The sequence below is a fragment of the Pipistrellus hanaki genome (genome assembly GCF_964339955.1).
Source record: "Pipistrellus hanaki genome assembly, chromosome: 2".
Lineage (NCBI taxonomy): Eukaryota > Metazoa > Chordata > Mammalia > Chiroptera > Vespertilionidae > Pipistrellus > Pipistrellus hanaki.
The window spans coordinates 6,239,957-6,263,711 of NC_140504.1; the positions used below are offsets into that span (position 1 = coordinate 6,239,957).

At 45.3% G+C, this 23,755-nt stretch overlaps 1 protein-coding gene across 3 annotated transcripts; it reads right to left on the reverse strand.

The window, feature by feature from the left end:
• Positions 1-18,305, reverse strand: U2AF1 (U2 small nuclear RNA auxiliary factor 1). Of its 3 annotated transcripts, XM_084873705.1 has the most exons (9): positions 18,144-18,305; positions 14,271-14,358; positions 10,460-10,526; positions 7,231-7,280; positions 6,979-7,077; positions 5,777-5,910; positions 5,597-5,689; positions 4,019-4,183; positions 1-3,841 (listed from the first exon to the last, which is right to left on the reverse strand). In XM_084873705.1, the coding sequence occupies exons 1-8, from the start codon at positions 18,185-18,187 to the stop codon at positions 4,036-4,038; spliced, it is 723 nt and encodes a 240-aa protein (XP_084729831.1). In that variant the 5' UTR covers positions 18,188-18,305; the 3' UTR covers positions 1-3,841; positions 4,019-4,035. The 3 variants fall into 3 exon arrangements, with proteins under 3 accessions (XP_084729831.1, XP_084729830.1, XP_084729832.1); XM_084873704.1 differs by lacking the exon at positions 1-3,841 and having other exon boundaries at positions 3,897-4,183; XM_084873706.1 differs by lacking the exons at positions 1-3,841; positions 10,460-10,526 and adding an exon at positions 11,332-11,398 and having other exon boundaries at positions 3,897-4,183.
• Between the last annotated feature and the right edge of the window lie 5,450 nt (positions 18,306-23,755).

The window sequence follows — 23,755 nt, forward strand, 5'->3', positions numbered from 1 at the left end:
GAGATCTGGGCTTTAGATAGGGATCATGTTCTGTCCATTTCCCCAAGTCCAGCAGTTTTAGATGGCTGGCTTTTCTCTCACTTGATCTCCCGCACAGCTGTGGGATTCTCCCTGGCCAGTGAGAGGAACCCTTGGGTTAATTATTGCATGGCTCTCAGCTGTTCAGAACCTTCTTGGGTGGAAGCCAGAAGTCATGGAACCAGGAGGAGCCACAGAGGAGCAGGGGGTGAGGGGACAGTCTTGTCAAGGGTAGGTCCCCTGCCAGCCCACCCTGACTTCCATCCAGTGGGCTGAAAGAACCCGGGGAACACAGGTGGGGAGGCGCCTTCCTCTCATCCAAGAGGAAGCAACATTCAACCCAGAGGCACTCATCTCCTCCTCACCAGGTGTGCAATGATGGGCGGGTGACGAAGCTCTGACACTAACTTGTCCCTATTTCCTGACTGCAGGATCCTGGTTTGTTCAAAAGGTGCCAAACTCTGGGAACTTGCTCTCTTCTCTCCCCTCTCCAGGTGGCCATGGGCCGTGTTGCTCTGCAGACCCAGGCTGTCCTTCAGATGGGTTGTTCCAGGGTCAAACCATGAATGGAGATGACATTACACATTTTTTGGACCTTAAAATCCAAATTCATGCTCTCCAATGAGCTTTATCAGTAATGAAGCTGATAAAGGGGGGGAATCCAGAGGTTAAAGCCTTTGGGGGCAGCCTTGAGCTCTCTCCTCAAACAGGCCCCAGAAAGCTGTCCACAGGCAAGATGTGCTAGTTGGACCAGGTTATGTTTAAGGACACACATTCATCAAACACACCACGGAGAGAGGGAGAAGGCAAGTCACAGACTGGGATAAATACACATCAACAGAAGACTCACCTCAGACTATGTAAAGAACCAGAAATAAACAAGACAGCCCACTCACTCAATTAGGGGAGGAAAAATGGGCAAAGACTTGAAGAGGGCTTCGTAGACGTACAAATGGCCACTAGAACAAGGTGACCGGCTTCCCACTCCAAAAGACTGAAAAAGGGAAACTGAGTCTACCCCAGACCCAACCACCTCACCCATCCTCCCGTGGCCCAAGCGCCTCATCTCTTGCAGGGACCATGGCAATAGCTTCCATGGTGTCCCCTTCTCCCCTTGCCTGTTTTTAGTCTCCATCTGCAGAGATGCTACTTCAAAAGTAGAAATCAGACATCACTATCCTGCTCAAACCTCCCCACAACTCCGGGTAGAACTCCAGGCCTCTCCCAAGCCCGCCAGCGTTAAGATGTCCCTTCTTGGTGAACTGAGCCTTGGACTATGGAAGCTGCTGCTGCCCAGTATCTCGGAATTCTTTTCTCTGTCCCCCGGGCCTAGTGACCTTGTGACTTGCTTTGACAATCAAGTGTGGCAGGAAATGTCTTTCTGATTAGAGGCTTGAAGAGCCAGAGGCACCCAGAGGGGTGCCCCACCAGGTGCCCTGTGCCAGCCTATCCTGATCTATGCCAGCCCGAGCTCTTTCTAGCCGTGGAATATGCCTCCACTGTCCCCTTGGCCACCCAGAACGGCCCTCTTCCTCCTTCCTCCTGTTTTTCCAAGTGGTCAGTTATGCCAGCACCGACCCAGTATTAACTATTCTACACTTCTCTAACCACACTGCTATACCTCAAGCTGCAAATTTCAAGTTAGCTGTGTCCAACATCATACTGAATGTTACAAACAAGCTGAGCAAAATAAAGATGAATATAAAGAACCCATCTCCATAAAAGTTCAAGCACAGGCAAGACTGTTCAGTGAAGTCTATGAAGCTTAGTAAAATAAAAACGAAACCAAATGACAAACGCTGACTGGTTTCCAGCAGGAAAGGGCTGGCCTGGGTCCTGGCAGTACTGGGATGTTTGCCTTTGAACACTTCCTTAAACCGGACTCAATGTCAAGTACAGCTGATCCTTGAACAGGGTTCGACTGTGTGGGCCTTTGTTTTCCAATGAATAGTGTTTACTTTCATGACCTAACACCTCTGTAGGTTACTTTCCACATACACCTCAACTATTCTAAAACTGAACTCATCTTCTGCAATTTCCACCTAGAAGCCCCAACCCCTCCCCGCTTTGGCAACCATCAGTTTGTTCTCTGTATCTATGGGTCTGTTTATTCATGTTTTGTTTTGTAGATTCCACATTAATATGTATCACAATCTCTACCCATTCATCTATGGACACGTAGGTTGCTTTCATTTCTTGGCTATTGTAAATAATGCTGCAAGGAACTTGGGGTGCACACATCTTTTCAAATTAGTGTTTTCGTTTTCTTTGGACAAAGTCATACATGAGTTATTGCTGCATTGTATGGTCTTTGTATCTTTAATATTTTTGAGAAATCTAGTGTTTCACAATTCCACGAGGGTTCGATTTTCTCCACATTGCCATCACCTCATTTTTTGGTGCTAGCCATTCTGACCAGTGTGAAGGGGACCCTTCTAATCAGTCAATACATCTCTGTGATTGCTGAAACTTCACTGCCCTTTATGCCACCGGCACTGGGACAGCCAGGTCAATTGACATGCTATTTCCAAAGCTGGTTCCTATTTCTCCAAAGGCCATGCGGATTAACTAAGAAAGAGTCCAACCTCCTGAGGCCCCTTTCCTTCCTGCTACAAAGCCCTCTGCCTGTGTGTGGATTGGCAAGGGAGCTCCAACTCCACGGCCCAGTTCACCTGGCCACTTCCAGAGACTTCGGATTCTGAGCCACCCCCGGATGGACCCGTCTTCTTCCCTTGTCTTCCCATACCTTAGAATTCACAGCGGGCCTGGTCTTCTGAATCTCTCTCCTACTCAAGCGTCCACTTCTCAAGGGAAGAGCCTTATTTTTGTCCTGAAATGCCAGCTGGACTATGCTAAGTGCCGAGGAGGCATTCACCCATCTTGCTCCCCGTGGGCATGCAGAAAAGCAGGTCTGCATTGTAGGCTTTTGAGTCCACGTGAATCCAGTCGTTTAGCAATGCAGCCGTCAGCTGTGACAGGACAGGCTCCTGAGCTGCACAAGCACGCCCATGTTTTATGCACACCCACGTTTTGGGAGTGCACGAGGGCTCTCAAAGTACCACTAGAAAACTCAATGGAGACATAACGCTGACTGCACTGCATCCCAACATGAGCTTCCCTATCAACGCCCGTGTACTAGAGAATGGCAGCTAAGCATTTACTTACAAGTAAAGGGGCCTCACAGGCTTTCCTCACCTCTACTCGGCCTCGAAGAGCAATTCTGGGTTACTTGTATGTACATAACTAGAAACAGATCTGGCCTCGTCCCATGTGAATTTTACCTCAACTGGTGAATGTTTTATTTCAGAACCTAAACTTAAAGGATTTCAACTCTGGCTGGTGTGGCTCAGTTGGTTGAGCGTCGTTCTATGCATCAGAAGGTCGCTGGTTTGATGCCGGATCAGAGCATATGCCCAGATTGTGAGTTCGACACCCGGTCAGGTGGGTATAGGAGGCAACTGATTAATGTTTCTCTCCCTTGTTTCCTCTCTTTAAAATCAATAAACAGCCCAGCTGGTGTAGCTCAATGGTTGAGGGTTGACCCACAAGTCAGGAGGTCACAGTCAGATTCTTGGTCAGGGCACATGCCTGGGTTGCAGGCTTGATACCCAGTAGGAGGTGTGCAGGACACAGGTGATCAATGATTCTCTCCCTTTGATATCTTTAGTCCCCTCTCCCTTCCTCTATGAAATCAATAAGAACATATTAAAAAATTAAAATCAATAAAAACATATTTTAAAAAAAGAAAAAAATGTGTTTTCATTTCTACCCAAAGTGTTTGATGTAGATTAATCTTCACTTCAAGGGCTGATGATGTGCAGGTCTGTAAAGGAAGAGAGATTTAAAGTGGAGTTTCCACGAGAAAAAAGTTACAAGAATACTGTATCACTACAAATTTTATTCAGAAACCCATCTTTGTTTTTTTATATTGTTTTTTAAAAAAAATTCCCATTATGAACTGGTTTGGTCAATCAACTACAACACTTTCTAGCAGACATACGGTAAAAATGGCCTGGCTCAGAATCGCCCAGATCTCTCACGATCTCTTGACCGCCTCCTGTCACGCTCCCGTCCCCCACCGCCTCCGCCACCACCGCCGCCGCCGCCACGACCACGGTCTCTGGACCGAGAGCGCCGCTCCCGGGACCGGGACCTCGATCGATGCCTGAAACAAAGAAAAAGAAAAACAAAACCTTGGCATCAAAATGAAAACATGCAACAGAAAACCACAGCGACCAACACCTTCAATCACCGTATCCCACCGAATCGACATTGATAATAATTAAAAAAATGCTGCCAATTTAACTGTAAGCCGCAATTAAAATATGAGCCCTAATTTCAGAAATAAATGTGTGGGGGAAAAAGGCATCTCAGAATTGAGAGGTGCGGTGGCCATCATGCTGGTTTCTGGATGAGGACAGGATTTTTTTCTACGTTTATTTGTGTTGGGAATCGGACAGAATCACAATGCCAGCATTTCCTATTGTATGCCTATTGTATGGTGGGTGAAAATCCCTCTGGGGTCAGAACTCAGTCTTGATAGGGAAAGTGACTCATACCCTCTGATATTGGGGGTTCTCTCCGTTTCATGACATGTCCGCTTGCATTTAAATAACAGGACCAGACAAATAAGACTGCTAGATTCTGCCAGTGGTACACAGGGCAATGCCAAGAAACCTACCAAATCCACAAAAACCAAGGCATCCCAATGGAGACATGCAGTATGTGAAGGAAGTTATGGTATTCAGTGAGAGAATAAAACACTGCACACAGGAACTAATTTTCATCGATCCCACTAGCCATCTCCTTGGTTAGTTGCTGAGGTTCGATCTCTACTTAAGCAGTAAAATATGCGCACAGAATATTCTTTGAAGAGTAAATTTTTATATAGGATACATTTTTGTAATTTAAAGTATGTACTACATGCCCGGCTAGTGTGGCTCAGTGGTTGAGCATCAACCTATGAACCAGGAGGTCACGGTTTGATTCCCGGTCAGGCATGTGCCTGGGTTGTAGGCTCAATTCCCAGTGTGGGGAGTGCAGGAGGCAACCAATCAATGATTCTCTCCCATCATTGATGTTTCTCTCTCTCTCCCTTCCTCTCTGAAATAAACAAAAATATATTTTTTTTAAATTGTATTACATTCTAAGCAGTGCCATTTATTTATCCATCCATCCTCACCTAAAGATATTTTTTTTCATTGGTTTTTAGAGAGTAGAAGGGAGATGGAGAGACAGAGTGAAGCACCAATGTGAGAGAGAAACATCAACTGGTTGCTTCTTGCATGCCCCTAACTAGGCCTGGGAACCTGCAACTAAGGTACTTGCCCTTGATTGGAATTGAACTTAGGACCCTTTGGACTGTAAGTCAACACTCTATCCACTGAGCCAAATCGGCTAGGGCCTAAGCAGTGCCTTTTAAATAGAGATGACATTTAGGCGAAGCTTTACTTAAAAACAAATAACATACATACATATATGGATATATATATATACACATACATATATATGGATATATATCCATATCCCCCCCCCCCCCCCCAAGAAAGCGACATGACGGACACACTGAACCACTCACTTCTTGCGCCGGCGCCCATACAGCTCCCGCCGCAGCTCTCTGGAAATTGGCTTCAGATGCATGAAGTTGCAGAAGCCGCCTCGTGTACACTCTCTGAGGGGGAGGGAGAACCAGATGAACATCACACCGCGTATCCACACCCTCCCTCTACCTCCCCAGCCGGCAGCCTGCCATACCTACCCCATTTCATATTGGCGGCAACAGGCTTCCCGGAAGTCGGTCACGGGGGAAAGCTCGGCGTGGATGGGCTGCCCGTTGAACCAGCGGTTGTTCAAATCAATCACAGCTTTCTCCGCATCTTCTTCACGGCGAAACTGAAAAGACACAGAAAAATCTTGATCCAAATACATGCTGTGCGCTCATGCAGATAAATTAAGGTGGATAATGTAGTGCAATTAAAAGCAGACAACCCTCTATTTACAATTAGATTATTTAACCTTTTGATGGTTCAAAATCATGCCAAATATGTTATCTTGGTTTTCCAATTCAATTGGTTAAAAGAGCAAATGTAATGATTTGTGTAGGCCAGTGTTTCCCAAACTTTTAACATATGTGTACCCCCTTCTATAATTTTTGTAACGCTGAGTACCCCTCGTACTCATGAGCACGGTGCAGTGCATATCCCCACTAAACTCCAGTGCAACGAGTACCCCCACCAAACTCTTCCCGTACCTCTGGGGTACGCGTACCACACTTTGGGAAACACTGGTGTAGGCAATAAACTTCATTAAAAAAAAAGTGCCTGGCCTGCATGGCTCAGAGTTTGAGCATTGACCCACGAACCAAGAGGTCACCCGCACATGCCCAGATTGTGGGCTCAATCCCTAGTGGGGGGCATGGCGTGCAGGGGGCAGCCAATTGATGTTTTTCTCGGTCCCTCTCTAAAATCAAGAAAAAAAGAAAGAAACCATATAAACTGACTTCTCCCCATTTCAAACAGCCTTTAACCAATAGCTATGAAGGTGCCAAACCTGAAAAGATGATGCAGGACCCTTACAGTCTGCCTCCTCCCTATATCCACAGGCTAGCTCCAGCATGTGCATGCAAGTTCAATAGCAAGGAGCAGCCCTGACCAGTTTGGTTCAGTGGATAGAGCGTTGGCCTGCGGACTCAAGAGTCCCAGGTTCGATTCCTGTCAAGGGCATGTACCTTGGTTGCGGGCACATTCCCAGTAGGGGGTGTGCAGGAGGCAGCTGATGGATGTTTCTCTCTCATCGATGTTTCTAACTCTCTCTCCCTCTCCCTTCCTCTCTGTAAAAAATCAATAAAATATACTTAAAAAAAAACACACAACAAGGAGCATTTGGCCAAGGTTAAAAGCCAATACAATAAGGTAATAAGCTGCCAGTAGACAAAACGCCCACTTGTCACCTTCCACATACCTTCACATACACGTTTCCGACGAGGTGATCTCCAAGATTATCACAGACATTCATCTCCTCCACCTCGCCGTACTTCTCCTCCATTTCTGTGAAAACCTCCTGGAAGAGAAACGGTGGCTTAAAGATCATAATGTTAAAGATACAAGACTAACTGAAAACAATGAACCTTTTCGTATTTTTATTAATAGAGAGATTTTAATTCCCCCCAAACAGATAAAGGTGAATAGGTCTATCAGTTTCAAACAATCTCACCTCAAAAAACTCATCATAGTGTTCCTGCATCTCGACATCGCTCACAGCACCTGTAAACAACAGACACATCTTGCTGGTTAGCGCAGGGGCTGCGACCGAGAGAAAGCTTGTGCTTAAATCAACCTGCTACAGGGACACACATTAGATTGTCTAGAGAGAGAACCCGACAGAAGTGCGTTCTACTGGAGCTCTGAGAGGCTGCAGCACACAGCCAAGTGTTAAATCTTAGTGTGGGGAGACTCTTAAAATGCCCCATGACAGTCTCCGTTCTGGCTATTAAAACCACACAAGTTTTAATCAGCATCAAAGGGTCACATTTTCAAAAATATAAGGAAAAAGTTTATGCTCAAAAAAATTTTTTAATGAAAAATTTCTTTTTAAAATTTAAAAAAGAGGCCAATTAATGCCTCCTCCCCCCAATTAGGTTACAATGAAAGCTGAATCAGGGTGATTAAAAGCTTATGCTCCTGACTCGTTTCTTTCACAGGTTATCAGCCACAGAATGCTATGAAATGATTTCTGATGCGATTAAAACCCAAATGACCATAAATACTTAGTAGGACAGTTATCAAGTTCAATTACAGTATTTTGAATGCCCTTGAGTAAATGGAAAATTACAATACTTTGTTGAAGAAAGCATTCTTATTTTCTATTTTCCTCATTTACTTTTTCATAACCTACATGCACTAAGTGAAATCATGCACATTCTGTGGGTGGAATTTACACATTTCCATTCTATCTCCATTATCACCTTTTATCACATTTTAAAGTTCTCCTAACCTAAATCTGAGAAGTCACAAAGCTGGCGTGTCAATAAACTGACATTCCCAACAGCTGGACCAGGGAGCCCAGGAAGGCCAAGCTGAGAGGCTGGGCCAACTGTCTCCAGCGCTACTTCACGGGCCAGGCTCCTGGGCAAGTGGCCTCCCCTGTGAAACCCACGGAGGGACCTGAGCTGTGCAGGGCTCTGTATCCTACACGACCTGGAAACCCTTATCTCTAATGATAAGAACTTTAATCTTTTGATTCTGAAAGTGACTTAATTTTATTTTCTAACACTTAGCCTCCCTGCATTTTAGTTTTTTTGAGATTATGGAATCTAGCTCACTATAGAACCCAAACTTACTGAGACGGGCACAAACACTACTCTAAATGGCCCGTCCCAAGTGGAAGGCAATCAGACTATACCTCCCCGTGAGGAGAGACCACGTCCCAAATAGAGGAGCTGGGCAGACAAGCCCGTTCCAAAGGGCAGGGAGTGTTTAAACTCGCTTCCAGTCCCACATCAAGACGAGGAGCAGAGGGAAAAGGCTCTACACCTCAGTCTGAGGAGCACTGACAATCGAGTCTGGTGGAGCTCTACCCGCTGTATCATGACAGTCCTACTCTGTTCTTTACAACGTGGAGTATTATATTTCCACAACTCTGGAAAACTATTTGAAAATGCTTGAAAATGCATAGTTTATCTTTTATACTCTGCTTAAAATTTTTGAGTCAATCAAAATGACTTGAAAGGCAGAGATGAGTGATTAAAAACTAATCAACTAAAACATAATTTACATGACTCAATATATTTTAAGTAATACAACCTGGAAAATACCGAATTTTCGTACAGAAACATTCTTAAACTGGGATTCATTATTAAGTGTAACCAAAGCACAGAAAACTTAGTTTTCTACGGATGAAAGGATATGGTTAAAAGAACCATTAGTTTTAGGAAACTGATGAACCCAGCTGGTTGAAATTTACTGAAAAGGTCTGATGCCAAATATTTCAGGCTTATAAACTTAAACTGATAATCAGAATCTCATTTATACAATCTGGATACCAGAGCTAGAATATTTGATATAGCTAAATTTTTATTTTGTAGCATATGCTGAACAAGAGCCCTGTGAATCACATGTAAAGACACCAAGAAAACTAACACAACATTCTTTTCCCAGTCCCCAAGTAAACAAGCAGGGCAAAGAACTGTGAATTGTTGTTACTGTTATCTACTTTTCACTCATTTAAAGTTAAGTCCATATATAAACATTTCCCTCCATTTAATCGATCTTACTTAAGAAAGAGAACAAAACAAAAACCAGGTATTTTAAATCATTGGCTACTAATCAACCCTGCCACCCTCAGATATGGGGAAAGACCTCTCCTGTCAGGTCAGTATTAGCAACTCAAAATCATTTAGTGTCTGGGAAGAAAAACTTGACAAGACAGCCCCACCCCGAAGACATGGGTGCTCCTGCGTGTGCAGGTGTGTAACTGGGAGACCTCCAGTGTGGGGCAAGGAAGCGTGGGTGGTGGCTGCTGGGACCATCCCACCCAGTGCAGGCCACCCATACACTGACAGCTCTGGAGTTAGGTCTGTGCTACAGGTCACCTTTGACAGCATCTCCTATTAATGTTTAGAGCTTTCACACAAACTGTGGCTTGGACTCCTTGATTTCAACAGAAGTCCAGGATGCTCATTTCAATTCACCCACAGGTGACTAAGTTCTAAAATCTGTTCTAGTTTTTGAATTTTACAATGATTCTATTAGGTATCCTGCTCTCGACAATGTTCAAACCGTAATGTCTACCCAAACAAGAAGAAATCAGTAATGTCTACTGAGTGCCCACTTTAGTTCTATTTCCCCACCAAGTCCCCCGTGTTTCCCAAGGCAGTGAACTACCTCCTGAAGTTGGAGATGCCTACATGAAGTATTCTGGTTAGACTGAGTGAGCACAGGGCTCATGCTAAGGAAACTCAGGGGGCACCTCAACTTGGGACCCTTACTTGGGAAACATTCCCAGAACAATGCTCGCAGTTAGAGCATGAGCTCCAAAATGGAGTGTAAGGGAAAGAGTCTAATAAATAAAAATCTGAAAAGTAATTTCAGAACAATTTTTTTTTTAAGTGAGAGAAACTTCCAAATACTGTTGCTCTCAGAGGGATGAACACAACTCCACACTTAGCTCCATGGAAATTCTCCCCTGGGATAGTCAAGGCGAGAGAGGGTGCTCCAAGCTATTGTACAGGGTGCCCTTCACAGTCCCCTCTGCTTTTTAAGTAAGAGGACAGGAGTTCAAATCTCTGACAGAGGATTCCACGGGGTCAGGGTCAGTGGGACAGAAGCTCTTGACTCTTCTAGTGGACGCGGTCCTTGACATACTAGCGGCAGACCAGGTGGAGCGGACGCTGAGCTCTGACACCAAGCCCAGGGAACCAGGGAAGGAACTTGTATGAACTTACAGCGCAAACCGTCAGCAGACTGGGAAGAGTTTTGAGGGTTACGGTAAATGTTCAAGAGGGCAATGGTCTGAAATACAAAACGCAACAACTTTATATTATGGAAAATTAAATGTAAACACTTAACCGGCTTCCTGTGGCGATCGCTTCAGTCAAGACTCGGTGCTGGAAAAAAGCAGGTTATTTCTTTGATGGAGAGATGTTTTCGTAGCCAATGGCAGTCTTGGAGCACCCTAGCACTGCAATGCAGAGATCTCATGGTATGCCAGTATTGTATTTCTGTTCACAGAGCGTAAACATTCTCCACTCCAAAGTTCCAAGCCAAATGAGTGCAAATAATTCCAAAACATTCTTAGAAAAACTTTTAATTGTCAACTGGGAAAGAAAAAGTGCCCATATGAACCGATGACACAATTACTGTATTAGAGAAATACAATAATTACATATCATGAAATCTCTATTTCCTAGAAGAAAAATCATAGTTGAAATAAACCCACACTTATTGGGCAACTTACCTTGATTCCTAAATATTCCTAAAATTATTCGTTTTACAGAAAGAACTTAATAAATGCCAGGGTTCAGTCATTGTGAAGACCAATGACGGCTGATGATGTTAAAATGTCACGTGGACAGATCCCTTCTTGTTAACAAATGTCAATTAAAGGAAGAGACCTGGTCAGCGACCTCCCTAGGACGGCCTCCCGAACGAAGCCAAGTATCAAGTTCTTGCTGTAGACACCAAGGGCTTCCACCACCTTGTCCTGTTTGCAACAGCTCTATGTCAGCAGCTCAGAAGCCAACATTATGTGTCTCAATTAAGAGTGGGCTCTTTAACACCATTGTTTTAAAAAAATTTCTCCAACTGTGGGACTTACAGTGTGAGCCGTCAGCCGTCTGTGCACTGTTTTGGGGATTACGATAGATGTTTTGAATCAAGATGGTCTGCGGGGAAAAAAAAATAAAAAGGGGAATTCTACTGGCTGCTGTGCATATATTAGACAATTGCAAAGAGACAACTTGTTTGCAAATGGCTCAACACTTGTTTGTTTCCCGCAAGTCACACAATTGTCTTCTGTGGAGTACACCCAAACCATCATATTATGAAAACAGAGTTTGAGCAGTGACTTAGGTCAAGTCAGCCAGCAACCAAGAAGAAATTATAATTGTTACTTTGAGTAGTCCCACATTCTAAAAATGTTTTAATGGAAGATAAATAACAAAACATTAGCATTTTCCTACACTTCAAGTTAGCAGACACTAAGATGTTGAAAAATTTACATTATAATCATATTCCCCATACAAAATTCTTTTAAAAAACCAAATGCATAACCCAACTGTATGCAGTCCATCCAGCTTTCTGGTCTCGTAGGAAACGGGCACACCAAATGGTTTCCTAACGGTCCCGGACAACTATCAGATTTACATTTTCTTGGTGGGATCTCTGTTTACATAATACAATAGCTTAAAACATTTGCTCTTTTCCGATCCTTCTTAAGGGAATAAAATCCTTTTTAGCCCTTCTGCTTTAAACTGGATCAGGCAGACTTGAAACCTTACATTGTACCGTTCTTCTTAAAATCAAGTTGTCTGAAAAAACAAACCATGTTTAAGTTAGTAGACTAATATATTACATGAATCTTAACGTCCATATCACTGTAAGAAGCGTAAAAAAAGAAACCCACACCGAATTATGCTAGATATTTACAAGCTGAACCAATAAAACACATGATTTAGAAAAATATTCAGTTTCAACATATGTGCAAGGCAGTTTTGTAAGTGGTTTTACAGAATGAGTCAGTTCCATGTCTACTATGTTTAAAGGACGGGGATTGTGTAAACACTCCCCAAAGGCCTGCTGCTGGGAAACCCACTTGTAAGAACTCCCAACAGCAGGCAACACACCTGTCACACGCAGAACCTCCATCAGGGCCTGGGATCCCCCCCAAGCCATGGAGCACTGCCCAAGACAACCTATCCTGGGCCTCGAATGTTTCCCAAAGCCACTGGAATTACCAGAGTATGACAATAATGGAAAGCTATACTGAGCCCAATTATTCAACAAGAAAATTAATAAATATTAAGTTTCACTGAGGAAACCTGGCAGTGCCTGTTTAATAAGAATTGTCATTTAAAAGGGGCAATGCAGTTCCACTAAGATTAGGGGTGATTAAGATTGCCTAAAATCAACCAACCAAATCAAAATAAGACGCTTAAGTTAACAAATACAGCTGACCCCACCAAACTTTAATGGGATCATTGCCTTGTTTTGATCCAAAGTGCTCAAATTAACTTAATTAACACACTGAGGTAATCCATGTGGGGAAGCAGGGGGCTTGGCTGGGAAGTTTGTAAGGAACAATCTCCAGAAGGTCAGGGGTCTCCAGGGAGAGATGGCCAAAGGTGGCAGACCCTGCCTGACTTTTCCAGGTAAGTCCTGTGCTTACCAGATGTCTCTCAGTAGCTTAAAGAAAACTGTAACGGGACAATTTCTTTCTCAACCCAACACTTGGTTCATCCATAAGTAGCCCTCCAAAATAAAAAACTCAGGGGACACTTTAAAGGCTTGGTTATTGCCCAAACTATGGCCACGGGCTTAGTGGCAAAATTCAATTATAAATTAAAGCACTAAAAAAATTAGAACAGAAAATTTAAAGAAAATTCTCCAATATTCTGAAACCTGAGAAATGTTCAAAGCTATTAAGGTAGATTTTTATTATACTAACCACTTGGTAATCAGGAATGATGCCATCACACCCCCCTTCTAAAAGCAAGTTAAACTGTGGGGTGTTCTATGGACTTAAATTAGAAAATACTAAAGTCTCTTTCTTATACCAATTGGCTGCTTTTCCTAAACACTTAAACTTGTGAACAGAAAGATGTGAGCTCAAAGCGGAACCTAGCAGTTTCCAGAGGTAGCTACAATAGTTACCCCATATAAAATAATAAAATAGAAGCTGCATGTTTAGACTTCATGGGCGGTCAGAAGGAGATAAAAAAATTTCAGATTCCAAACATTCTGGTAAACATGGGCATAAGTTTGTTAGTATTAGAGGTGCATTCTCCCTTTAATATATTATCAGTGATCACTTCCAGGGTACAAACTCTTGCCTTTTCTTCAGCTAACCAAAAATATTTAAAAAAAAAAAAAAAACCTTAATTTTTTTAATTAAATCAAATCATAGCAGACCTAAACCCAAGATAACACGCATCTCTCAATGAACTGAATAAAACTGGCCACAATTAACTGAACTATGGCCCATTTTCTAGTGTGTTTCATTCTAATGTTTCTAGGTCATGATGGACTTGCTCCGGCCTGGACTAAGGGTCTAAGAAAGGGATCACACCAGCCTGGGGAACCCTAGTGCATGGCAGCCCCCCAGCCCCTCCTGTCAGGTGCTGTCCAGGGAGAACAGAGAACAGAAAGCCACTCTGCCTCTCCCGTGCCTGGAAGAGGCTCAGCCAGTGTTGGCAAGGCTGCAGGGAGGGTGGAAGGTCAAGGGCCTGCCTCCTGCATTCCCCCTACTGGGAATCAAACCGTGGCCTTCTGGATCATAGATAATGATCCAGACACGCACAGGCTAAAACCTCTTCACAGGTTCCTCTAGTGATTAAACAGGGGGTGATGCTCTCAGACCTTCCACTGGGGTGATTCACTGAAACAAACAAACATGCTCACTTATGAATATATTGTAAATAGAAAATAAAACTAGAGAAATAAAGGTCCCTTTTATACATGAAAATTATTAATTGGCTCTGTAAAGCACAAGTTTTGATAATTTACAGAAAAACAGAAAAGAAAGAAAAATAAACAAACCTGGCTAAAGGTTGGTTTATTGTGCAACCGAGAGCATCTGTCTCCATGACGACATGCTCCAATTTTGAAATAAAATGAACAGTTGACTCTGTAATGAAAAATAAGAGCAGATTATTGTGCTGGGAAGACATCAAACAGATGGAACTACGTCATCAACATGAGACATGCTATCCAATGATTCCCCAAAAACATATACGCACATCACCTCTTATTGGTAGCAGGTACCCCTCCCCTCCCCGGCAATGTTTTAGGACTAGTTCCAACCTGCCCCTCTAAACTCCTCCAGGGAAGAACACTCAGACCCAACTCCTCCTCATTCAAATCCCTTCCACTTCCAACCTGTTTTCATGAAAATGAAATATTAGTCTAAAAGTAAATTTGATTTAAATGTATGTTCTTCAGTTTTCCACAATGAAATGGCTTCTCTTGAGGACACGGACACAGTGTAGTGAGGTGAAGGTCCAGATCCCGACTCTGCTACTAGCTGCCTGGGCTTGGGCAAATCACCCCACCTTTCAGGGTCTCATTTGAAAAACGAGGAAAATGCCAACCTGGCACTGTTCCAAGCATCAGCTGTAAAGTAGGTATGTGCCACACACAGCACTCATTAAATGCAATCATTATCTAAATGAACCAGCCAAGCTGCTGGTGTGGCTCAGGGGTTGAGCACTGACCTATGATCCAGAAGGCCAAGGTTTGATTCCCAGTAGGGGGAATGCAGGAGGCAGCTGACCAATGATGTTTCTATCTCTCTCCCTTTCTGAAATCAATAAAAATATATTAAAATAAATAAATAAAACAGAAAACAAAGTCCATGGTCTTTCACCCATGATACCAGACCAACAGGAAATTTCAAAAACAGGTCTGAAGTAAATAATTCTTCTGGTTTCCATACAATGAAAAGAAGCTATTGGGGAACTCAACCTGCACCTCTGTCCCTATGGCAAAGCTCTCCCTTAATACATCATCTAATCAAATATTGGATGATCCAGATCAAATTAAAACTAGCAATCCAGCCAGCATGATAGCAATGCCAGGTGGCTTAACATATCTGTGATGAACTATGAAATCTTACTAGATGAGTCCCATTCAAATTTAGACTTGCTGGGCTGGTGTGGTTCAGTGGTTGAGCATCCACCCATGAACCCAGAGATCACCAGTTCCAGTGCCAGTCAGGGCATAGGCCTGGTTTTGGGCTCAATCCCCAGTAGAGGGTGTGCAGGAAGCAGCCAATCAATGATTCTCTCATCGCTGTTTCTATCTCCCCCTCTCTTCCTCTCCCTCTAAAATGAATAAAAGCATATTTTTTAAAAAGTGCCATATTTAAACAGCCAATCAAGAGTTAAGATTAAGCCGAAACCGGTTTGGCTCAGTGGATAGAGAGTCAGTCTGCGGACTGAAAGGTCCTGAGTTCGATTCCGGTCAAGGGCATGTACCTTGGTTGCGGGCACATCCCCAGTAGGAGGTATGCAAGAGGCAACGGATCGATTATTCTCTCTCATGGATGTTTCTAACTCTGTCTTCCTCTCTATTAAAAAAAAAAAATCAATAAAATATACTTTAAAAAAAGAAAAAAAAAAGAATTAAGATTAAAGGACCTCGCCAAAACCGGTTTGGCTCAGTGGATAGAGCGTAGGTCTGCGGACTGAAAGGTCCCAGGTTCGATTCCGGTCAAGGGCATGTAGATTGGTTGTGGGCACATCCCCAGTAGGGGTTGTGCAAGAGGCAGCTGGTCGATGTTTCTACTCATCGACGTTTCTAGCTCTCTATCTCTCTCCCTTCCTCTCTGTGAAAAATCAGTTATATTAAAAAAAAAAAAAAAAAAAGATTAAAGGACCTCAAGGAAATCTGATTAGCCAGTGATTTACTATTAGGTAGCAATCAGGTTGGAAAAGTGTGAACTTACCAGGGGAGGAAAATGTAATTACATTACTATACATATGTCTTACTCTAGATTTTGCACTTAAGTCTTACTCTAGATTTTCCAATTTGAATATATAACATTTTAGCATCAGAAAGTCACCTGAAAACAAAGAGCTTAAAGAGCTTATTTTTAAATAAGTCTCAGAATGGGCAAAATTCCCCTGCCTGAACAATTACTAATCTAAATAATCAAATTTCTTACATTAAAGCCATGGCTTTTATAAAACAGTTCCGATAGGTGGTTATTGGAATAAACCCCTGAAGTTTTGAAGATTAACAGTGAAGACACCAAATGATAGGGGAAAAAACTGCCTGACACAGAAGTCTTGGGCCGCACTGATATAAGCTAAAGAAGGGTATTAATGACGTATGTTCTTAGCATGCACAGAGAAGCCTCTTTTTCCCAAAGAGCTGGCTCATTCAATCAAAATCATATTTAAAGGCAAGTCCTCACGCTGCTCTTCCTTGATCGAGCCCAAAGCATGCAGGGTGCCCACCTCTCCCATCCCATGTAAGACATTTTGTCTTTTTAAAAAAAACATATTTATTGATTATTTACAGAGAGGAAGGGAGAGAGATAGAGAGCTAGAAACGTCGATGAAAGAAAAACATTGACCAGCTGCCTCTTGCACACCCGCTACCGGGGCTGTGCCCACAACCAATGTACATGCCCTTGACCGGAATTGAACCTGGGACCTTTCAGTCCGCAGACCGACGCTCTACCACTGAGCCAAACCGGTTTCGGCCCATGTAAGACATTTTGATGCATTTAATCTTAATGACATGCACGCACCCCTCCCTCCTTGAGAACAAGATTTAAACTTTATCCATCTTTGAGTCTCCAGAGACTCACACACAAGTGACTAGGACTGTCATTTTGTCTTGCAAATTTTGGTAGGAAAAAATATAACCAACCCCCTCTTACAAACACAGGAAATTCTACCATGTGTAAAAAACATTTTACAAGATGTATCCTGGAAAACCGAAACAATTCTAATAGTGTTTGAAAAAAGTGGTCTTAAAACATATGTGACAGCCCTGACTGGTGTGGGTGGCTCAGTGGATGGAGCTTCGGCCTGTGGACTGAAGGGTCCCAGGTTCGATTCTGGTCAGGGCACATCCCCAGTGGGGGTGTGTGCAAGAGGCAGCTGATTGATGTTTCTCTCCCATCGATGTTTCTAACTCTCTATCCCTCTCCCTTCCTCTGTAAGAAAATCAATAAAATATATATTTTTAAAAAATGTATGACAAATGGGGTTTTCCCTTGAAAACATACATTCACATAAGCCTATTTAACCCTGAAAAAAACACCACCCAAATATCTACTCATTCGAAGAGTACATTAATCCAGACATTAGTCTTTAGTTTTCAAAGGATTATCCCCTAAATGTCTGAAGACATTTACGTTAGTCTAAATTTCAATACGTGCAAACGTGGCGAAGTCAGAATTAAAATTTTTCACTTTTAACCTAGCAGTTGATTAGGCAAGCATGCAACCTTAAAAAAAGAGGGAAAAGACCCAGCTTTTCCCTTATGTTGGAATTGCGTCTTTAAGTATGTAAAGACCTCAACAATTAAGACCTCCGTTATCTGAGGATAAACAGGGGCGAGACGTGCTCCAGAGACTAAAGTTGGGGGATTGTCTGACGGTGACTCCAGCACAACTCAAGGCGGCTTCCGAGAGCCACGGGGGTCCGGGCGGGCCGCGGAGGAGCGCCGCGCGCGCGGGAAAGGTCGCGCCGCCCGGGCGGAAGCCCGCTGCCCGCCGGGGGCCCTCGCCCGCCCGCCCGTTCGAGCGCCCACGAGGCGGCGGCGGCGCGCGGCTCCCGAGGCCGGAAGGACCGCCGCGCCCCTCCCCCCCCCGCCCGGGCCTTCCGCCGCCGCCCGGAGCCCGCCGCCGTGCCCGCCCGCCCCCCTGGCCCGGAGCCCCGGGAGGCGGCTCTCACTCACTTGTCCTTCTCGGTGCCGAAGATGGAGGCCAAATACTCCGCCATTTCCCACCCGCAGCCGCCGACAACGCTGCCGACGCCGCCGCCGCCGCCGCCGCCACTGCCCCGACGCCCGCGGGAGACGTCACCCTGACGAGACGACGCTAGCCCCGCCCCGCCCGTAGGTCGGCGCTGCCCAATCGGGCGAGACGCTGCCTACGTGTGGGCGGGGCTTGGAGTTCGCGGGAGGGGCGCCCCCTGGCGGCGGGTTGCGGTCCCGCGCCCACCCCGACCCCAGCCCAGCAAAGCCCAGCGCCCAAAGCGAGGCCCGAGGGGAAGGCGCTGGGCGAGGCTTCTCCCCGCAGTGGCGTGGGCTGGGTCCGCGGATCTCGGGGAGATGCAGGCGGGTCCCCCTCCCCGCACCTCCCTGGGGGGCCCGCACTGCCTTTGGGACCTTTCCTCAGGGGAAGACCCCTCCTCCACTGCCCTCGTAGGCAGGGAATGGAGTAGGGGAGCCCCTGCCCCCCCCCCGCCCCCGCCCCGGTCTCGGGAGGAGCGCCGCGTGGGGCCTCGGGCCTTGTCCGGGCTCCCGCTCCTAAGCTGGGCCCACCTGGGCGATCAGGATAATCTCGTTTTAGGGTGGTCTGGACAGTCTCTCCCTGGAGTGCTAAGCTTAGTGTTTCTTTTTTTTAATAATTTTTTTTATGTTTTATTGATTTTTTTATAGAGAGGAAGAAAGAGGGACAGAGTCAGAAACATCAATGAGAGAGAAACATGGACCAGCTGCTTCCTGTACATTCTCCACTGGAGATGTGCCGGTAACCAATATACATGCCCTTGACCGTTATCAAACCTGGACCTTTCAGTCCGCAGGCCGATGCTCTATCCACTGATCCAAGCCGGTTTCAGCTAAGCTTAGTGTTTGATTGACCCTGGCGAGGGAGGAGATCCTTCCGGGGGACATCGTTAGAGTCCGGCTTGGGTTTGAGAGAAACCAGACCGGAGGGGAGGGGGCGGTTAGAGAAGGAACTCTGGGGCTGAGAAACGAGGGGACCTGATTGGGGGCCGGATGGCAGGTGTAGTGCTCAGGGTCCTGGGGACTAGGCTGCAGAAAGGATCACCCCTACTGATTGCAAACCGGTGTCCCTCCCAAATTCATGCCGAAGCCCTGACTCCCAGCACCTCCGCCTGTGATTGGCGTTGGCATTGAGGTCTTCACAGGGGCCATTTGGTTGGAATGGGGCTGATAGAGCCGGCCTTAGCCAATGGGGCGTGTCCTTTTGAGAAGAGGAGGTTAGGGCTGTGTGAGGACAGGGCCCTAACCTACCAACACCTCCAAAGACAGCACTCTGAAACACCCTGATCTCCAGCTCCCAGGCTCCAGCACTGGGAGGGGATACATTTCTGTTTAAAAGGGATTTTAAGCCGAAACCGGTTTGGCTCAGTGGTAGAGCTTCGGTCTGCGGATTGAAAGGTCCCAGGTTCCATTCCGGTCAAGGGCATGTAATGTACATTGGTTGCGGGTGCATCCCCAGTGGGGGGTGTGCAGGAGGCGGCTGATCGATGATGTTTCTCTTTCATCGACGTTTCTAGCTCTCTATCTCTCTCCCTTTCTCTCTGTAAAAAATCAATAAAATATATTTAAAAATAAAAAATAAAAAAAATGAAAGGGATTTTAAAATCGTGGGGGCTAAAAAAAAATTAGCACTTTTAACTTCTTAGATTGGGCTAATAATCAGATTAACAGAGACAGATTGGCAGGAGAAAGTCAAAGTTTAATGTACATTCCCATGGGGAATTCTCAAAGGCATGATAATTCCATGAAAATTCCAAAGACAAGGAGGCGACCTTGGGTATATAAGACATTATTTGGACAAAGGAGAAAGGGGGTGGGGTGGGTGGAGAAGGGGGGATTAGATTTCGGAAATTCGAGTGGCGGATTAATAGGGAGTTGAAGAGCAGAACACACATGGCAGGCAAATCCTTGCTAGGCAACTCAGAAACCATGGGACGCGGGATAGCCAGCTCACAGGCACCTGCCGGACGCCCTCTTATTTGACATCTTTAATTCAAGGTAGGCCAAGCAACAGCCTAACAACTCTTTTCCTGAAGCAGGTTTCTCTGAAGTTCTTGGGCAGGAAAGGGGGGAGAGTGAAGCTTGTTTCTATAAACTGCTTACTGGAGAGTATTATTCGGAGCGAAATAAGCCAGTCAGAGAAAGGCAAGTATCACGTGATCTCACTCCTATGTGGAATCTAATAAACCAAATAAACTGATGACCAAAAATAGACCCAGGCACATAGCAGCATGAGCAGACTGTTGAATCTCAGAGGGAGGGCAGAGAGGGTGGTGGGAAGAGATCAACCCATGAACTTGTATGTATATATGCATAACTCTGGACACAGGCAATGGCGTGGGGAGGGTCCAGGTTGGGGGGAGGGGAGGACAGGAGCGAGCTGGAAGAGGTTAATAGGGGGGAAAGGAGGACCTATGTAATACTTTCAACAAATAAACAACTTAAATCAATATCCCCAAAAAGGCAGCTTCAGGTGGCAAAACTTTGGTCCCTTCACAAGGAAATTGCTGAAATGGCTGCTGCATGGGGGTGGGGAGGAACCTGCTGACCCTGCTGCTGCCCTCTGACCTCCTCCCACCCAGTGACACTAGGAACTCCGTGTGGCTGCCCACCTCTGCTGCATGAGTGGGGTCTCGCTGCCTCTGAGTGTTGCTGGCAGGGCGGCAAGTGCATTGGCAAGGTCCCGGCCTGTGCTTCTAGACTGCTCCTTGAGTGGCCAAGGCGAGAGTCAGCTCCTATCAAGGCAGGAAATGGCTGAGGAGCAACTGGTCTGGGGTCGTCTGGCCCCTGTGTTATTTTTTCACAGCCTTTCCTTCCTGTCCTGCCTGCCCCTGGGTCACCACAGACAGAGGGCATGTGATGACCCACCTACTGCTTGGGACTTGGCCCTGCACCTGTAAAATAGGAGGTAACGCTATGTAAGCAAGTTCTGGGAAGAGCAGGCTCTGAGTGTCAGCTCCCTGAGCTGCCCGGCAGACAAGGAGGCTGGGAAGATGCTGGGGCTGGCCAACAGACCCTGAGCGATGGCTGAAATGATTACTCATTTGCTGTGAAAGAGAGGCTAAGGGACGGCCTGGCTATAGCAACTAGGCAGCCACGATGGCCTGCCTGGTTAGGCTTTTATTGTAGCAGCAGTTTGAAATAAAATTTATCTTTCAGATACAATCAGCAGGGTGAGTAATCTTGGGAGGACAGATGGATTTACATCGTTCTCTAGGCAAGGGCATCTGGGGATTAAGCCTAAGGATTCCAGGAAACACGGGGGTCTGCACATGCACAGGCTTGTATGGAAAGGTCAACTAATAATTAGGGGCACCCCCTTTGGCACTCCCCTGGGTCGGAATTCCGATAAACAGGGCAGGTGGTCTTCCACACACTTCCCTTTTCTCAGAATGTCCTCCTTACAAACTTTCCAACCAAGTCTCATGTGCTCCCTGACAGGAAGATATTTAGGGTCCTCCCTGTAGCTCTTCTGACTAATACAGCATGGGTGTGGATGGCCTATCAGAATTCCAATACAAGTGACCAGCCACCATTCGTATATAAGAGTGTCCACTAGAATGTTCTGTGGTGACAGAGATGCTCTGTATCTGTGCTGTCCAGTGATGTGATGGCCACTGACGACATATGGCTCTCGAGCACTTGAAATGTGGCTAGTATGATGAAGGCACTGAATTTTAAATGTCCTTTACTTTAAATTAATTTAGATTTAAATCTAAATAGCCACATACGGGCATCTGAAGTTCAGGGGAGAGGCCCAGTGGAGTGGCATAGTATTTGGGATTCGTGAATAAGTGTAGAGTTAGCATATATAAGTATGTATGGAACACTGGCGCATGTATACAAGATTTCAGTGTATGTCTGTTTTCCTGGGCGCAAATATAGTCTGTAATTCTTCAGATTCCCAAAGGGATCTTAGCCTCCAAAGTTAAGAGGATTCCTGGACCCCCCAGGGTCCCGGATGTAGCCTGTGCTGTTTTTGTTTCGGGAGGCAGTCAATATTATGCTCAGAAACCGAATCTGTCTTTGTCAGCAATTTATTTAGTGGGAATTTCAGAAGCCAATAGCACGCAGGATGGTGTCTATTAATAAGCAAGACATACTCCAAACGACTGACAGTTTAATGGCACTTTTTGTTCCAGGTGAGGGGAGATGAAGGAATAAAGTCCCAATTTAATATGAAACGTACCTTTTTATACCAGGAGGCAACCAACCAAAGAGCTGAAATCCAGCTGCCAGTGCAAAAGTCACAGTCTCCTGTTGGTAGAGCATGTTGCTAGGGAACGAAAATGCCAGTGTCAGTAAGCGGGCTGTGGTGAGGTTTATCACCACAGTTCAGGAGGAATGCCTCCCCAGGGCAGGAATGAGTGCCCAGTGGTCTTAGGAGAGATTTTAGATAGCACAGAGTCCTCACCCAAACCGAAACTCTCCAGTGGTCTTCACACATTCTCAGTATTTGGGGTCTCCGAGTCTCCTTGTCACAGTTGCTTCTCCACTTGTTCATCAGTAGGTCCCAGTGAGGGCTCTCAGCAGCTGGGATGCCAACTGCTTATCAACTGACAACAGATGGAGACTGAGACTTCTCGCTCCGGCATTGAGTGACTGTCAGTCATCCACACCATAATCATCCTGAAGAGGAGATCAGGGCTGTATGGAGGACCTGACAAGGTCCTCGACCCTGTAAATTGTCCTTGGGTTTCTGACTCCCTTATTCTCTCACGCAATTCTAATTCCTTGGCTTCTTCAACCATCTCTGGTCTTCTTCCTCCTTTTGGCCATGCTGGGTGTCCTGCATGACTACAGCAGCACCTATGCTGGTTTGATTCCTGGTCAGGGCACAGGCCTGGGTTGCGGGCTTGATCCTCAGAAGGGGATGTGCAAGAGGCAGCTGATCAATGTTTTTGTTTTTCCCCTCTCTCTCTCCCTCCCTTCCACTCTATTGTTGTCTTAGCTCAGAATGCCATAGACTGAGGGCTTAGATCACAGACATTTATTTCTCACAGTTCTGGACAAAGTCCCAGATCAAGGCACCAGCAGATTACATGTCTGCTGAGGGCCTGCTTCCTATTATCACTGTGACCTCACATGGGAAAAGGGGCAAAAGGTCTCTTTTACTAGGGCAGTAACCCCATTCATGAGGCCCTACCTTCAATATCATCACATTGGGGGTTAGAATTTAACAAATGAATTTGGAGGGGATATAAAAATTCAGTCTATAGCACATGGTTATGCACTTCTCTGGACTTAGTTTTCATCCTATATAATAAAAGGGTAATATGCAAATAGACTGAATGGCAGAACAATCAAAGCATAATCCTAGCTAATAAAAGAGTAATATGCAAATTAATCACCACTCTGCTACACCCACAAGCCTGCACAGCAGCCAATTGGGAGCAAATATGCAAATGACTTTAGCCACAGAGAGCAGGAGGGTGGAAACCAAGCTTTCCACCTGTCCTTGCTGGCCTAGCCTTGACTCAAGGCTAAAAAATTTAAATGTTAGGAGGTAAATAAATCCAAACAGAAATGGCAGTAGCCATGGAGCTGGAAAGAGCAGG

Excerpts from the sequence above, each read along its gene's own strand:
- U2AF1 (XM_084873705.1), bottom strand. The coding sequence starts at position 18,187 with ATGGCGGAGTATTTGGCCTCCATCTTCGGCACCGAGAAGGACAA. Across the intron at positions 14,359-18,143 it reads TTCGGCACCGAGAAGGACAA|AGTCAACTGTTCATTTTATT; the intron begins GTGAGTGAGAGC and ends TTTTCATTACAG. Across the intron at positions 4,184-5,596 it reads TATGGGCGCCGGCGCAAGAA|GCATCGATCGAGGTCCCGGT; the intron begins GTGAGTGGTTCA and ends TCTTTGTTTCAG.